The 17,213-nt window shown below is 37.9% G+C and overlaps 2 protein-coding genes across 6 annotated transcripts; one reads left to right on the top strand and one right to left on the bottom strand.

Moving 5' to 3' along the window:
- Positions 1-1,235: 1,235 nt before the first annotated feature.
- On the bottom strand, positions 1,236-8,381 carry tpte (transmembrane phosphatase with tensin homology). Of its 4 annotated transcripts, none has more exons than XM_026942006.3 (20): positions 8,229-8,381; positions 7,816-7,915; positions 7,564-7,646; positions 6,772-6,849; positions 6,612-6,659; positions 6,257-6,421; positions 5,800-5,919; positions 4,865-4,964; positions 4,695-4,758; positions 4,538-4,602; positions 4,334-4,394; positions 4,162-4,243; positions 3,982-4,070; positions 3,828-3,889; positions 3,655-3,735; positions 3,455-3,560; positions 3,259-3,356; positions 2,223-2,318; positions 2,068-2,138; positions 1,236-1,945 (listed from the first exon to the last, which is right to left on the bottom strand). In XM_026942006.3, exons 3-20 carry the CDS (start codon positions 7,611-7,613, stop codon positions 1,843-1,845), a joined length of 1,539 nt encoding a protein of 512 aa, XP_026797807.3. In that variant the 5' UTR covers positions 7,614-7,646; positions 7,816-7,915; positions 8,229-8,381; the 3' UTR covers positions 1,236-1,842. The 4 variants fall into 4 exon arrangements, with proteins under 4 accessions (XP_026797807.3, XP_026797808.3, XP_026797809.3 ...); XM_026942007.3 differs by having other exon boundaries at positions 8,107-8,234; XM_026942008.3 differs by lacking the exon at positions 7,564-7,646.
- Positions 8,382-8,486: 105 nt separating this feature from the next.
- Positions 8,487-16,891, top strand: fgl1b (fibrinogen like 1B). Of its 2 annotated transcripts, none has more exons than XM_053241419.1 (9): positions 8,487-8,703; positions 10,103-10,678; positions 11,048-12,607; positions 13,947-14,148; positions 15,008-15,167; positions 15,722-15,819; positions 15,902-15,990; positions 16,113-16,303; positions 16,469-16,891. In XM_053241419.1, exons 3-9 carry the CDS (start codon positions 12,395-12,397, stop codon positions 16,650-16,652), a joined length of 1,137 nt encoding a protein of 378 aa, XP_053097394.1. In that variant the 5' UTR covers positions 8,487-8,703; positions 10,103-10,678; positions 11,048-12,394; the 3' UTR covers positions 16,653-16,891. The 2 variants fall into 2 exon arrangements, with proteins under 2 accessions (XP_053097394.1, XP_053097393.1); XM_053241418.1 differs by having other exon boundaries at positions 8,487-9,918.
- The last annotated feature ends 322 nt before the right edge of the window (positions 16,892-17,213 follow it).

The raw sequence follows: 17,213 nt of genomic DNA, 5'->3' as shown, positions 1-17,213 counted from the left end.
GCTAACAGCTTAGCACTATGTCCCAGACGTAGAATTTCAATTAACATCCTACTGTGCTTTGTTGCTTATAAAATATACTGAGCAGGTCCATTGACTTCACTTTTGGAGCAAGATGGCAAGAAGAAAAGTGGTTTCATGATTGGGGCCAGATGGCAGAAGCTTCAGTCACAAACACTGCTCAGCTGGTGCGTGTACCCTATGTGTGTGTATATATGTATGTGTGTATATATATATATATATATATATATATATATATATATATATATTTTTTTATATATGGCTAAACGTTTGTGAACATCTTTGTATGCTATAGCATTAAAATTTCCCTTCACTGGAACTAAGGAGCCCAAACATGTTCTAGCATGTGAGTGGCCTGCACAGGCCTCTGACCTCTACCCCACTGAACACCTTTGGGATGAATTGTATGCTGGCACAGGCCTCCTCGCCCAACATCAGTGCCTGACCTCACTAATGCTCTTGTGGCTGAATGAACACATCTCCATAGCCACATTCCAAAACCTAGTGGAAAGCCTTCCTAGAAGAGTGCAGGTTAATACAGCAAAGTGGCAACTACATCTGGAATGGGATGTTCAAAATGTACATATGATTAGGCAGGTGTCCACAAACTTTTGGCTACATAGTGTATCAATAGGAATAGTGGCTGAAGGCCCATCTGTATTTAGATCAGTGGGAAGGACATCAGTATATTGTGTTGGGAATTCTGGTTGTGGCGGCCCAGCACCTTACTAGGACATTTTTTAAATTCTCTATTTTTCCCCCGTCACCAATTTGTAGCTACGTCTGAACTAAGGGATCAGTTGATTGAAAACTTAAGATTTGACCATCCAGTAGTAGTTAGTTATTCTTCTTTGCTAGATTTGGTATCAAAGACACTTGATATAGTGAATGATAACTGATGTGTATCTGTACACATTTAAACTATTGCATTAAAGCAATACATTTTACATTTTAAAGTATCCATACATTTTAAAGCAATACATTGAAATGAAAGTATTTGTCTGTAGTGTGAAACTGTGGTTTATCATTATAATAATCACCATTAATCATTCCATTAACTTACAGGGGTGTTCAGCTCCATTTCATGTTCACATAAGCCCAATTTAAATATTTACCAAGACTTTTTTTTTTTTTTTTTTGCTGTTTGCATTCAGCAATCCATCTTCAGCTCTGCATATAGTTCCATTCCCAATGTGAAAAAGAGTCTGGGAGCAGGATTTACTTCCTCAGTTACTTTAATTTCTTTGTTACATCAAAATACCTTTCCCCATCCTCTACCCCTTCCAGAGATACCAAACAAAAATTTATTTAAATAGCAGTTCCATAGTGGATATGGAGTGCTTACTGTCAGCTGAATTTCACCATGTAAGCAGTAGCCTATACACCTAATGTAAAGTTTTACTAATTCAGCGAAACCCCACAATGCTGAGTGAAACTTCGTGTGTGTATTGTGCATACTGAAGGCTAGATTTTGGCTCAGAAAAAAATTCCTTCTGAAACACACAAGACATTGTGAAACTTGAGAGGCAAATCCGATTCATGCTCTTGATCTTGCCAGTCAAGTCACATGTAGTAAGAACATTGCAACATTTTGGCAAATTGTGTATTTTTCCTTTAAATCTGTGCTGCTAAATATTGTACCATAAGTCCAGACATTTCCCTTTTTACTTACAGTTTCCCTTTTTGAACAAGGAGTAAAGAAAACACACAACATTCTGGCCTAAATCCTACATATGCCTCAGTGACAATTCTTCTAATTAGAGCAGGGTATAGGAATGAGGTTAGTGTTAAACTATAGTGTGTATCACATCATTAACTCTCTCTTCAGGGGTCACTGAATGACACTGTCACACCAAAGTCCTCTTTATAGATGTCCCAGGTCTTGGACTTGTGCGGGTTGTCCAGTTCCTCCCTCGACAGATACAGCCTATATTGAGATCAGAACTTTAGAAAGTATGAAGAAAACATCATCCTGAACAGTTGTGATGACTGAGAGCATCCAGTGGCAGAGGATTCTCATTTGTTTAGACTCTAGTGGAAATGTCCTACCTGTTGTTCTCTATAAATGAAGTGTTGAACCAGAAATAGAATGGACAGTCTTCATATCCCTTAGGAAGTCCCTGAGCACAGAGGAAAGCAAGAAGCATGATTAAACCCAAAAAAGAATGAAAAATTTTATATATCAAAATAGAGAGCTGACTTACAGCACTGGATTCAAACATGACTTTCACATCGCCACAAACCACTGGGCCGTCCTGTAAACTGATCACCACTGCGTTGTTTCCAACATCAGGGAAAAGCTGGGAAAATATATGAACAACATATACAAATGACAAATCTGAAGTGCAAAATACAGGACAAATGTATCCAGTGCTAATAAAAACAAAAGTTGGTGTTTCCACAGTGTAAAAGACCGGTGTGTGTATGTGTGTCATGTAGGCTACATATCTCCATCCAAAAAGGTTTGGTAGATATAGTGAATTATGTAATTTGTGAATTATTATCATTACTGCTTTCTATTTAACATCTTCTAGCTGTCTGAGTCACCTCAAGGGTAGTCATAAATTAATTTTAATGCTACTTAAGTTTCATTACAATCAGTAAAAAGAAGGCCTCAAAAAGAAAGAGAACAGATGATAAAGTCGGAGACAGCATTATATTTAGAACTGCCTCAGCATCATAGATTAGAGAAAAAGTCCATAATAAAACTAGCATTAATGTTAGTATATATTGGGGTCCCGAAAGACTAATCCCGCAGCTACTTTAATAAATAACAATCAAAGAAAAACAAGTTGAGGTTTTGATCATAGGGCAGCAATTGCGAAATTATCTGAAAAAATCCTCTTAATCTGGCAAAACACTTTTTATATAGATTAACTATCTGTGCATTTTACAAAATAACAATTAAATGATTAAAAACAATAAAAAGTTAAAATAATAACTTAATATATTTAATATATTTTAATTTGAATTCAAATATCTTAATATATTTAATATATTTTTCTTTATATATTTTAATTTGCTAATATATTTTAATTTGAATATTTTAATTTTAAAACAACTTTTCTAGCACCGTAAAGATCTGAACGTGAACAAAGTGATTTTATTTGTGTCTAACATCCATTTCTTACACAGATAATGCGATTCCCACCAAACTGGCACACAGATAGGAAAAATACCAATACCCTTCACATCCAGAGCAATGTGTTTAAATGTCATTCCTTTAGGGCGTTTTATTACCGCACAGTTCTCCTGTTTGGCACAGACGCACTGGAACACCTGGTCCTTCTTCACTATGATGCGTACTTTCAGATCGCTGCCATTGCCCTTTCCAACACCTGCACAGTAAACACAAAAAAGTAGTAACTAATCTGGACTAAATCAATCTCTCATGCATACAGTCACATATGAGGAAATACAAATATCTAATGATTACCTGCGACTGAGTGAATGCGCAGACTTTTGATTTTCAAGCTTTTTGGTGGGGGCAGCTGCCGGTTGTATTTGCTCTTCATGGTCTCATAGTATCCAACATACCGGCTCTACAAAAAGTTACAAAAAAGGCAGCCCTTTAAACCAATCTCACTGTGAAAACAGCCTCGGCCTGTACACAATGCTCGACATGACCTGACTCACCTGAGACGGTGTTTCGACACCCTGGAATTTTGAGCTCATGCTTTTATCTGTTCGCCTTTCACCAAAGTAGTCCAGGCTGTCCTGCCAAACATGAAAGCAAGACAAAAATTAAAGGCACGCTTTCAAAATTCTGTACAAACTTACATTTTTTTTTTTTTTAAGAAGTACGGTACCTCTGCACTTTCAAACTGATCACTGTCAATTAGCCACGTGCACACCATTGTCCCAGTACGCCCTGTCACAGCAGAAAAGACTTCATACCCTGACCTGCTACTAAATAAGTTTGCTATCTCATAAACAAATGGACCACACAAAGTGTAGTGTCACCTTTTCCCCCTTTGCAATGGATAGCAATGATGTTGCGTGAGTCTGCAGCCATCCACTCCCTTACACTGGCAGTGTATCTCAGCATGTCCCTGAGAACCACATAATACCCACCAATTACCTCAAACTGTAGATCCTCATAATAAGAAGAGACATTTTAAACAGCATGACTGCATGACTCACTCTAGTGATGGCACATTATGGTCATCAATCATCACACGTTCCACTCTATAATGGAAATGTTTTGGATCATAACCTTTCTCACCTGAAATAAGACAAACAATAGGCTTAATATTGCTCATCAGCACCCTTTAGTAAGATTTATATGCACCGCACACGAATAAAACTCACTTACTGCAGAGGTTGTAAACTTTGTAGTGATCCAGGTGTTTAGTGTCCAGGAATCGGACAACTTCCTAAAAAGATATATAGTTAGTCATCTAAATGGTGCAGCCATGCCTTTGATTAATTGGTACTTATTTTAAAACAATTTGCTCTATACCATAATATCAGCTTATTACTTACTTCTTTCATAACTTCCCTTCAATATGTTACTTACTCTGATGGGATTCCTGTACAGGGCCTGTTTCCCAGATGAGGGGAAGGACATTGCAATGACTCTGTCTAAAAAAGTAAAGAGCAAACATTAATCAAATAAAATCATAATTGGATCCTATCTTTAAAAACAATTACAGAAATAAATGAAGAACCCAAACCTGTGACATATGTGAGGTCCAAATCAAATCCATCCTTTTGGTACCGTCTTTTGTTCTCTGATACCTGAGAGGTTCACAAATAGAAATGAAAGCTCACACTGAACAGAGATAGTTTTTCAAAGTCTGAGCATGTGAATGAAAAACAGGCCTTTGCTAGTTTAGATCCTCACCATTCTTCTAGTGACCTTCTCCATCTCTTTCTTCTGGGAGGCCAGTCGGAAGATACGCACCAGGATAATTATTCTCAAGGACCTCAAGAATGTCACTAACCTGTTGATAGTTGGCAGAATGCAACACACTCATCAACATGCACAAAAGACTAACTCTGTGCTGCTGAAATCTTGAATCTGATGGGTCAGAAGGTGTTGATTAATTTTCTATAACAACAGCTCTGATAGTAGTACCTACTGCAAGGTATGTATGAATGCTCTCATTCTAATACATGATTGTTTCCATATTGACAGCTAATTCACAGGGACTTGTAAGGCTAATTTAAGTCAAAACAGCATTTGAAACTATAGACAGGTTTAAAAACATGTCCTGAAAAAGGATAATTGTTTACACGGTTGAAGTTTTCTGTAAGGATACATTTAAGTAACATTTACGGAAGAAGTCCCCAGAGTCAGAACTTTGTAACAGTCAGAGGTGAAACTGTTCCACCACAGGAAATGGACCTCTGTAATATGACAAGCTAGATTTTTTTTGTCTTATTAACTTCGAGACAGAGTAAGAAGAGAGGCTGGTGAGGGAGTGACTTTACAGCTGCTAGTGATAACAGGAACTTGTTCCACGGATGTTCCAATTGCAGTGATATAAGAGGACTAAAAGACACTGTGATGTGTTGTTATTGGAAAATAATACTTTCCAGGGTGGTAACAATCGTCAACTTCACACCACTCTGTCACTGATTATTTTCCAATAACTGCACATCCCAAAGCACTGACAAATTCACAGTACATATACAGTATACAAACCATCAACAGACATAAAAATCAAAGTGAACCCTAACAAATGTGACAGCTTAGACTGTCAGAGCCAGAACTCAAAAAGGTTCTGATAAAAATAAAACAGCATAGTCTAATTTAAGACAATTTTTTTAATGTACCTGGGAATAAGGCTAGCTCCTGAGAAATCAGAGAATGTATACATCATAGTGACAACCAGAGTGATGACAACAATGCAGGCATCCACGATGTTCAGCTTGGAACTGAAGTACACCTTAAATCTGAAACATGAAGAGTAGAGGGCGGCCTTAAACACTGCACTATTAATTCACTATTCATATAATTCACATAATCCTTGAACACACATTAAACTCATATTTAAATTAAAATAATTTGAGGAAACTTCTTTAAATTTTCCAACCTACTGCATAACAAGAGTCAGCAACGGACAGTTATTTTTCTGCATGATTTGCTAAAGTCAGGCAGGAAACAGCTGCCACAAGACTTCCTGTCTCCTTTTGACTTATCAGCACTCTTTTCTTTTCCTGAGACATCTTCATATGTGGAAAGCAGTTTATAAAACTAACATATTTTCCCACTTTGCTGGCCCACACTAACCCTTCTACATAAATTCGTAGAAGCACATCGATGAGGAAGAAGAAGGAGATGACAAGCGAGATGGCCTCCAAAGTAGTCCCCACACTCTTACGGCTCTCGGATGACAGTGATAGGTCAACAATGACCAGAATAATGTCCACAAGGATGAGCACCAGGCCAAAGACACTAGAAACATCCACGTTACAAAAGAAATGTGAACAACGTACAGCTAAAATAAGACAAAATCAGATTTTTAATAACACAGTCACTGTCATAAAATGGTGGTGGCATTTAAATAGTACAAGGAGTTTATATTATTCAAGTAATTTAAGGGATACAGTGATGGTATAAGAATGTATAGAATATAATCACTCACCGAAAACCAAAAGACATCACAAAAGGAGCTATCCTTTTCCTAACATGGCTGCAAGACAGTGAGAAACAGTGAGAAGCCAACGAGCAAAAGTAACAGAATCTTACTCATTACATTCACCATTTTCTTTTTTGAATTGTATGATGGCAGGATGGGTTCTTACTAGTACATGGTGTCGGGTTCCTCACTTTCCTCTTTGCCATCATCGATTTGAACCACTGCCTCTTCCATCATGCCGTTCCTAACCAAAGAAAGAAATGCAAATAGCAAAATAGCCTGTTACTAAATCATTAAATCTAGCTTGTTACAGACGGATCAGCACTGTGCGTCAGCACCGTTTAAGATTTTCTGTGAAAAATCCCCATAATTTAAGTATCTACATGAGTGTAATATAGCACCTCAATAACATGATTGACCCATAACTGTGTATTAGGGCTGCACAATATCTCATTCCTGCATCAACAATATTATCCTGTACAAATTCAAATTTGCAACATGCAAATGAGCCAATCACAATACTTTGTTGTGTGCTTGGGACATCCTGTCTCTTCAGATGGGTGCTCAAAATAATTCAGGACAATCTTTAACCCTGTTACGTTCAGGGTTCATTTCAAAACACACATCAGAATTAGTGATTGGAATATGTGACTGCAGTATAGTATTTTTTCCATATTATGCAGCCCTATTGTTATTATAAAGGCTTTCAGCATTAGCCAGCTGGACTCCTAAGGTTAAGTGCAGTGTATAGTGTTTAAGTGGCCATTTAAGATCCCATTCCTGTGACATCACTGATTGGGTTTACATTACATTTTGTGATCACACTTTGTGCTGAGGCTTAGATTTAAAAGCGTGATGTGTATTGGGTTTGAAAATGAGATGACGCTGCATGAGAGAAGAGTAAAGGTCACGAGCGGTGGTTAGGTTCAAGTCATTGCACTAAACGTTGTTCACTCACCCATTAACATCTTTGGAATCCGACCCGGGATTATAATGCACAGATGTCATTTTTAAGAGATTTTAAAAAACTTGTCTCTTGTTCTGTTCCATAAGAAGAAACCAGTTGCATTTAAGTGTGTGATCAATTGTTTCATGTGGCATATTTAATACATTCTGAAGAAGCTATTAGTGAAGAGAGGAAAACTTTGGGCAAATAAACACAAAATATCAACATCACAAAATATATGCAGACCATGTGACAGACATTTACCTCAAAATGTCCTAAAGTGCCCAGGTTGCCTTCCAAGAGCTCAGCAATACTGAGATTTAGGAACCATGCATGCTCCCTCTTACACTTGAGTCTTTGTGGCCTGTTCCAAAAGCAAGCAGCAGATGGTAACAATTGAGCAGTTCAGCAAGCAAAACATCTCAAGCATGACAGTAAACTTCTGATTTATATTTTAAAGGCTTTTAAAAAGAGCTGTATATATTCTAAACTTGCTCATCCTTAAAAATCAATCTAGATCCTTCAACAAAATTGCCAAAGCAAACAGATCCAAACCAGTGAGCATCGGATGGTTACTTTTCCTCTTTTTGCTTTTTCTGCAATCCTGCTGTTTCTACTTCCACAAATGCTTTAAAAACTAAAGCCAAAACCACACTGCTCACTGCATGCTGTCCTACCTTTCTGATTTTGATGATTTTCTTTACGATGGCCTGACTATCCCGTGACAGAGGAAACGGTCCAAAGGTTTTTCCTTCCTCCAGTCCACATATTCACATTTATCCGCCCATATTCTGTGCAAACACAGCCTAGACACATTCCTGATGATGATGATGTGTCGACTCCTTGCAAACGAGTCGACTCCTCGAATCGGCTCTTTTAGCTGAACACTGGAATGCTCGAAATTTCTAAAGAGATGTTTGTTTGTTTGTTTGTTTTTGGAAATAAGGACAGAATGCATCCTGTGACTTTCTCGCTAAGAACTTCTCAGTATTTTACCTTCACGACTCTCTAATGCCGTCAGTCTCATACAGCTTAACTGCGGAAATGTGTTGTCTCAGCAAAGATTTCATCCTCATGAGAATTACAAACGTGTGTAAAGGTTTTTCCTGTGCAATGGTTCTCATAGTTGGGTCGCTGAAGCATGAAGAGAGGGTCAGTGATTTTAAATACAGTTACAGTGGCGGAAATCCCCACCCACTATTAGCTAAATTCTATTTATTATTGAGTTCTGATAGAGTTATTAGCCTGTTTGACTGGTCACTTGGATACAATGCGTTTAATTCAAACCTCACAACAGAAAAACAAGTAAGCAGACAGTACTGTTAGACGAAAACAACTCTCTCTCTCTCTCTCTCTCTCTCTCTCTCTCAAAAAAAAAAAATAAAAAAAAAATACCGGAAGCGATTACAACCGAGACGCCTTCAGTAAATGTTAAATAAATGCCTCCTAACAAAAACGTCAGCACATCAACTATTACACGTTTTACTTTGTTAAATAACACATTTTTTTTTATAATGAATTTATTATTAGTTTTAGATTATGTGGAGCGTTCGCCATACAATTCCCTGTGATTGAGCTGTTATTACAGAAACAACAACCTATTAGAACGAGCGCATTAATATTAATTTATCGTTAGTTACAGCCGGAACTACTTTCAGAACCTTCTGACCAATCAGGTTCGAGCATTCAACCTATTAATCATGTCAACAATTAGTGTATTCTGTCAGTGGAAGGTTGTCAGTAGACGGCCCTTTGGCTGTAATAAATAGATAAAATAGGTTGTATATCTTTAAATATTCATGAAATAAATGCGTAGACGGTCAGTAAAATTGAATTAAGTTAAATGGGTCCCTCGTGTGTGAGACTGAAGCAGTATTAGGGTGTTAGAGGCGTAATGGGTGCTGGGGAGGTAAACAGTTATCAGCATAAATGGACACAATCTTCTTCAAATGTAATCGCGGACAGCAGGCACAATACTGTTAATACAGGAATGCACTGTATTGATAAGGCCTACAGATATACACTTTGCAATCATTACATTTATTGAAACATATTTCATAACAAACACAGTGCAAAGTATTAGCAGATGGTAGAGTAAATTTTAAGTAAAAATTAAGCGATCTTATACAAGTGGCACTGAACCGGTTGGAAGTCGAAGGAATCGGCTCTTACTGGTGAGCTGAGCCGAGTGAGTGATGTGACTCACTGAAAAGATTCAGAATTCCCATCACTACTTCCCGAAGAGCACAGTCCTGAACCTCCCCCATCCCCTTAACTCAAAGCAGAGTGCGTGGTCCAGGAATTTTAGCGCCTGTTGTTCTGATCTGGATCAAAAAGCTCCAATCAAGTTCTCCATAGAAATAATAGGTGAAGGAATAAAATGGTTAAATATGACTAAGTTGTAAGTAGGAATATGATTTGCTGTAAACTTCAGAAGTAGTTTCTAACTGGTTATTTTTAAAAGCAGTCTACACAATACCATTAAGCAGGTGATATAAAGTATACACAATGGGAAGACGATGAAAACGTCTGTGTGTTTTTGTGTGTATAGGACTGTGAGACTCCTCTGGAGTAGTGCATGTAGGCCATAAGAGAGATGCAGCACCAACTCAGCAGCCTGTGAACACAGGTAATATCTATCCATCCATTTTCTGCACCGCTTATCCTAAACAGGGTCACGGGGAGGCTAGAGCCTGTCTCAGGGGCTACATTTTTCCAGTCTTCAGCTGTCCAGTTTTGGTGAGCCTATGCCCACTGCAGCCTCAGCTTTCTGTTCTTGGCTGACAGAAGTGGAACCCGATGTGGTCTTCTGCTGTTGTAGCCCATCAACCTCACTGTTTGACATGCTGTGCATTCTGAGATGCTTTTCTGCTCACTACAGTTGTACAGAATGGTTATCTGAGTTACTGTAGCCTTTCTGTCAGCTCAAACCAGTCTGGCCATTCTCCATTGACCTCTCTCATCAACAAGGTGTTTACATCCACAGAAGTGCTGCTCACTGGATGTTCTTTTCTTTATTGCACCATTCTGAGTAAACTCTAGAGACTGTTGTGTGTGAAGATCCCAGGAGATAAGCAGTTCTAGAAATACTCAAACCAGCCCATCTTGCACCAACAATCATAATACGGTCAGTATCACAGAGATCACATTTTTTCCGCATTCTGATGGTTGATGTCAGCATTAGCTGAATCTGACATCTGTATCTGCATGATTTTATTCCATAAAAGTACTGCTGCCACATGATTGGCTGATAATTGCATGAATGAGATAAAGTGTTTAGATAGATAGATAGATAGATAGATAGTTGCATGCCGTTCTGAGTAATGTCATGAAAACTAGTGCGGTCCCGCCTGGGACATTTATCATCCCTTTGTCCAGTCTATCCACGCTGTATATGCTACCCAACTGTCTTATATGTGTGTAATATATATATATATATATATATATATATATATATATATATATATATAGTGTTCACTACTATCTGTGGTTTCAGGCATCTGTAACCCTACTGTATTATAAAAGAAAATGTGATTCATCAGACCAGGCCACCTTCTTCCATTGCCCCATGGTCCGGTTCTGCAGCTTTTGACAGTGGACAGGTGGTCAGCATGGGCACTCTGACCAGTCTGCGGCAACACAGCCCCATACACAGCAAGCTGCAATACATTGTGTCTTTTTCAGCAATTTGTGCTACAGTAGCTCTTCTGTGGGATCGGACCAGATGGGCTAGCCTTCGCTCCCCACATGCATCAGTGAGTCTTGGGTGCCCATGACCCTGTCGACGGTTCACCAGTTGTCCTGCCTTGGTGTAAAACACTGCATAAACACTGCATACTGGGAACACCTCACAAGACCTGCCGTTTTGGAGATGCTACGACCCAGCTGTCTAGCCATCACAATTTGGCCTTTGTCAAAGTTGCTCAGATCCTAGTGCTTACCGATTTCTCCTGCTTCCATCACAACAACTTTGAGAACCCACTCCTTGACAGGGATAAGCAACGAGATAACGAGATAATCAACGTTCAATTCACCTGTTAGTGATTTTTAATGTCTAAAGGCTGATTGGTTTGTATATATATACACACACACACACACACACACACAAGTCTGAAGAAGAATATTTAGACAGATGTTCTACATAAAAGATTACTGTGGATGGTCCCACACAGATACCCTAAAGTTTGCACTTACCAAAAATATATATATATATAATAATAATAACAGTTATGCCCAAGACTCACCCGCTCTTCAGTATATAAGTGTAGACTTAAAAACTTATGCTGTAATCATAAAGAGCATCATATTGAGCGTCAAATAATCCTTTTTGAGTCTGGTTCTCTCAAGATTTCCCCCTGATGTCATCTCAAGGAATTTTTATTCACCACTGTCGCATGTGGATTTCTCATTAGGGATCTGGATTTCTATAAAGCTGCTTTGTGACAATGTCTGTTCTTTTGTGGTATTTAAATAAAACTGAATGGAACTGAATTGAATTGAAAACACAAATGAACATAGAATTCTGGTAAAATATAGGTGCATTTTTCAGAATCCAAGGTGGATGTGAACCTTTGGACTTATATTTTATAAAATTATTTGAGTGACTGATAATGGTATTGAAAGTTCACAGTATCCATTTTGCATTTTAGTTTGTTTTTGAGAGAAAGAAGGGGCAGTGGAATGTAAGGAATGGAAGAGTGGTGCAACACCTTCCCTGGATTTAATGTAGACCATGCGGAACAAACTGGTCCTATAAATAATAGAAATAAAAGCGTGTAAGGTCTTCACTCCTGAGTCATCAGCGTGTGGAGTAGAGCTCCTGGAAATTAAGCTAGCTGTACGCATGTTACAGTCTACTGTTTTTACTGCCATTGGAGTCTTGATAATCTTAAAGAAGCTACATTCAAGCTTTGAAAAAGCCGTTAAAACTGTGGTGGAACTGTGGATTTTTTCTGCTTTCTTGATTTTGAAAATTGAGTTTTCTGATTTTGTAGTCATGTCAGTGTTGATTCTCCTTTTGATGGTGTTCTTTGGAACTCTGCCATTAGGTGGCTCGGTAAGTAATGTTATTTTTTGATTGCTATTTCAACAGTGACTCATGGTCCTACTTTTGCTCTGACAAAGTAGCCATATCAAGTTATTCCAAAAGGGTAAAGTTAGGTAAATTGGTCTATTTTTTGCCAATCATTTATGACTTTCAAATGTATGTTGCTATTAAGCTGGGTCTAGTTTGAAAGCATTTAATAAAAGAAATTCTTAAGCCCTAAATCTAATTTTAGAAACAGAATTCAAGTCACAATCCAAAACATGATCTAGTAAAATGGCCCAACTGTTCAGTGATAAAACTGTCATTGTGAATAATGCAATGCATATTCTTTACAACAGTTTGAGCTGACAGTAGCATACAAGAAATTGTGTTTAAATGAAAAATACTTGTGGTGCTTTGTGTGAATGAAGAATGTGGATTTGGGGGAGTTAAAACAGTTCAGCAGTTTCACCAATACACTACTGAATAGAAATATTATTAGACAGTCATTATATTACAATACAGTAATTACATCAAATAATCTAATTTAATTCTTTTAATATGACATATCCAGGTTTGTATTTTTAGTGTTTTGATTATATGTGAACAATTTTTCACAAGAAGAACCATCAAAATACATAGCAACTAGCTTAAGTGAGGTGGCAAATCATAGCTAAAACAAACTGATCTGTCATACAGTATGTTTATTTATTTATTTGTTTGTTTGTTTGTTTGCATTATATAATATATCAGTTTTATCACTGAGAAATAGCCTAATATTTGAATCATTTTTACTAATATTGTTCGATTTCTGGTCTTCTCTAAAACAAATATACTGCTATTTGTATATACGATATGGTGATAATCTGTTTGTATTAATATATCAGTTTTATCACTGAGAAGTCAAATTAAGGACATTTTATCTGGGCTATTTTACCTGATGGCCCAATTTACCTGACTTCACTCTAGGCATATGGAGAAACTGATGTTTCTGCCATTAGAAAAAAAAAAAAACAAACCAACAAAACAAAACAAGGTTTCTCAATGATTCTTTGTATAGTTAAGGGTTCCTGGGTTCCCACAAGGGATGTCTTTCACACCCTTTCTAAAAAGGGAAACCCTCTTTCACACCCTAAAAGGGAAACCCTCTGTTTAAAGCTTCTGCATAGAACATTTAAGGGTTCCCTCATACAATAAACCAAAGAAACCTTTAGGGTTGTAAGTTTAACCTGTTTCTTTATGCGTCTATTGTTGTAAATCTATTATAATATGTATGTATGCATAGAATTTAAGTTTCAGAAACAGTCAATATATTTAGTGATTAGAGAAATGACAAAATGTCCATAATCTGTCTTTTTGGTTCATCGAGACAGGGGATGATTGTCCTTTGGAGTTGATGGAGCTGAAAGAGAGCATTCATAAACTTAATTATGAGCTGATACTCGGGGACTGGAAACTGATGCACCTGCGTACGCACCGCCACATCAGACCTGCAGCAGAAACAAAACAGGACAACACGACCCTACCAGCTCTGCCAAGCACGGGGGGAAACCTGATGGTTAATGACAGAGGTGTTATGTTGGCCCATTGGTTTTTTTTTTGCCTCTTTTGTATTTCTATACTAAATAAAGCTTTAAGAAAGTGGTACAAGCCCACATCAATCTTAGTTAGCTGCTAAGGTAACAGGGCGATCGACTGTCGATGGTATTGACTGCAAGTTATAAAGTCACTAATTAGTAACATGAGTAACACACTAACACACTTAAAAGCAGTGTCTTTACACAAAAGGGGAAGCATTTGAAAGTTTACTATTAAAATATTTAATATGTGTAATGGTTAAGGTTTGTGGTTTTATTATGGTTTTATGAAATACAGTACAATTTAAAACTTTGTGAAGAAAAGAAGGGAAAGATAAAGGGCTTAAGTAAGAAATAAAGTAACAGAAATAACAAAACAATCAGTAGGATGAGAGGAAAAAAGTTAACAACCAAAGTGATGAGTGAAGGGAAGAGATGAGAGATGAGGTCAGTGCTGTCTCAAGTGGTGTGCAGGGCCCAGGCCAGTATTTTTGTTGCATGACCAGGGATGCATGGACATGGCCGGAATGTGGTGTGGACATACAATTAAGCTATAGAAACAAACATAACCAGCATTTGAAGAACAGAAGATTGGCATTATGGCTTGATAACAGTAAAAATTATTTCAATGCTCAGTAGCGCTCTAGCATATTTCTTGCTGATTGCAGAATTTTATCTCAACATCCATTTCACACACTCTTGCTATAAATTGATGGCAGACAGCCCTTTTCACCCATCCATTGAGACAGACCTGGATGGGGTGTAGTGTAGAATCTGGGTAGACTACTGTAATTATAAGAGGGATTTATGTACTTGTACTGTTTTCTTGGACTGTTTTTTTTTTTATCTCCAGACTGCTCTGAGCTGTTTGACAGGCTCAAACCTGAGAGTGGGTTCTACCGGATCAGACCAGATGCAACTCTTGAGCCTTTTCTTGTGTACTGCGACATGGAAGATGGTGGAGGTTGGACTGTGGTACAGAAACGTCGTAACGGTAAAGTCAATTTCGATAGGTAGGCTATGACGCTTCTCCACCATTAATAGGAAATTAATTAATGAGACAGTTTGTTTCCAGACAAATTGGTTGACAAACAAGAATTTCAAATGTTTTCCATTCATTCATTCTTTTACTTATTCATCTTCAGTAAACACTTTATACTGGTCTGGGTTGTGGCTGTTCCGGAGCCTATCCCAGGAAGACACCCTAAATGGGATGCCAGTCTATCACAGGGCACCATGCACACACACATTTGGACACATCCCAGGACCAATTTAGCATAGACAATCCACCTACTAGGGTGCTCAAGGTTAGTGGGAGGAAAACAGAGAACATTGTAATATCGGAGGAATGAGTATCTTCCTCAGAATCTGTGCCTGAATAGGCATTTTGAAAGAGTAAAGAGGATGAAGCTTGGCTATCTTAGGGAGAAGAATGCCAATTACAGGATCTTTTCTTAAAGAAAAGATTCTCTAATTAGAACTAAATTATAATACATCATGATGGACATGTTCATGCAACATAACACATAGTAAGTATTAACCACTTACTGGAATGCCTTCTTTCCAGAGACTGGGGGCAATATAAGAATGGGTTTGGTCATTTCAAATCAAGCAAAGATGAGTTCTGGCTGGGCAATGATCATATTCATTCCTTACTTTACGGAGGTAGGTTGCTGTTGGTTAATCTGTAATACATTTTATCTCATGCTGATGAGAAAGATTTAGGTTATGTTTATATTCCATGAAGGTGAAAAGGTAATGAAGATTGATCTGATGGACTGGAATGGAGAAAAATCATATGCGATATATGACAACTTCAGAGTAGCAAATGAAAAGGTAAGCCTTCCTATCCTGTCATCATTATCTAAAAATAAAACAAAAAAATACTTGTAACATTGCATTTGTAGTGTTTCCAATCTCTAAAATAGTGTGTCTTACATTCCCTCCGCTACACGCAGGATAAGTACAGGCTATACTTTGGCATGTACAGTGGCCGTGCTGGAGATGCCTTGTCTGGTGGGAGCAGTATGGTGGAGCAGTGGTCTGCCTCTCACAGTGGCATGCAGTTTACCACCAGAGACCAGGATAATGATCGCTACCTGCAAGGAAACTGTGCTATAGAGAACAAGGGAGGCTGGTGGTACAACAGGTACGGTACAAAAAGTACACAATCTTGTATAACTTTTGCAGGTGCATATTCAATCTTATTGTCCATTACAGTTTCAACAGAGGTTCAGAACATGTTACTTGAGATGGTGAGTTTTCTGACTAATCCTTCATTAATAGCTGTCACAGTATTGTTGCTCCTCTTTAGGTGCCATGCTGCCAACTTGAATGGAAAGTTTTATCGAGGAGGGAAGTACACGGCGAAACATGACAATGGGGTGGTGTGGAGCACCTGGCGAGGACTCTGGTACTCCCTCAGACACATAAGCATGAAGGTGCGACCTACAGCATTTATGGACAGCCTGGGGAGTGGAGCAGGACCTGACAGCTAAAACATTACACTTTTTTATGCTTCATGTCTTGAGAAGTGAATGTATGCTGCACCATTATGCAGTCCAAACATGCAGCAAAAGCACAGAGTGCAGTAGAACATTCTGATTATAACCTACAGTTAACATGCATGTGGATCATAGATATACTACAGCATTCTTTGCTTTCTGAAGTATAAAATGATACATTAAATACGCATCCCAAGCTGTCTGTATGAAATGTCATTTATGATAAAAGTATCATTCTATGCATATGAACTTTATCTGAACAGTACCAGAACCGTCTCTCTCTCTCTCTCTCTCACACACACACACACACACACACACACACACACACACACACTTGTCATACTATCATTATGGGTACTTTCCATTGACATAATTATTAATACAGCTAAATAACTATAATTTATACCTGCATATAACCCTAGCCTTAACCTCAGTAACCAAAAAACATTTTGGCTCTTTTAGTTTGTTTCTTTTCTTTTTTTTTTTTAAATTAAAAGCTCCAGTTTTTTAAAAAGTAGTTTTCTCATAGGGACCAGCCAAATGTCAGATATCTCT

Source organism: Pangasianodon hypophthalmus, chromosome 17 (assembly GCF_027358585.1).
Source record: "Pangasianodon hypophthalmus isolate fPanHyp1 chromosome 17, fPanHyp1.pri, whole genome shotgun sequence".
NCBI classification, from domain to species: Eukaryota; Metazoa; Chordata; class Actinopteri; order Siluriformes; family Pangasiidae; genus Pangasianodon; species Pangasianodon hypophthalmus.
This window is presented reverse-complemented; position numbering and strand designations above follow the sequence as displayed.

Bases quoted from the DNA above. Each gene is read 5' to 3' on its own strand.
- tpte (XM_026942006.3), bottom strand. From the start codon at position 7,613: ATGACATCTGTGCATTATAATCCCGGGTCGGATTCCAAAGATGTTAAT. The intron at 4,244-4,333 runs GTAAGTGAGTTT...GTCTTATTTCAG, and splicing joins CAAAGTTTACAACCTCTGCA to GTGAGAAAGGTTATGATCCA. The intron at 3,736-3,827 runs GTACCGTACTTC...CATGTTTGGCAG, and splicing joins ATCAGTTTGAAAGTGCAGAG to GACAGCCTGGACTACTTTGG.
- fgl1b (XM_053241419.1), top strand. From the start codon at position 12,395: ATGTTACAGTCTACTGTTTTTACTGCCATTGGAGTCTTGATAATCTTA. The intron at 14,149-15,007 runs GTGTTATGTTGG...TTTTATCTCCAG, and splicing joins CCTGATGGTTAATGACAGAG to ACTGCTCTGAGCTGTTTGAC. The intron at 16,304-16,468 runs GTACGGTACAAA...GCTCCTCTTTAG, and splicing joins GGAGGCTGGTGGTACAACAG to GTGCCATGCTGCCAACTTGA.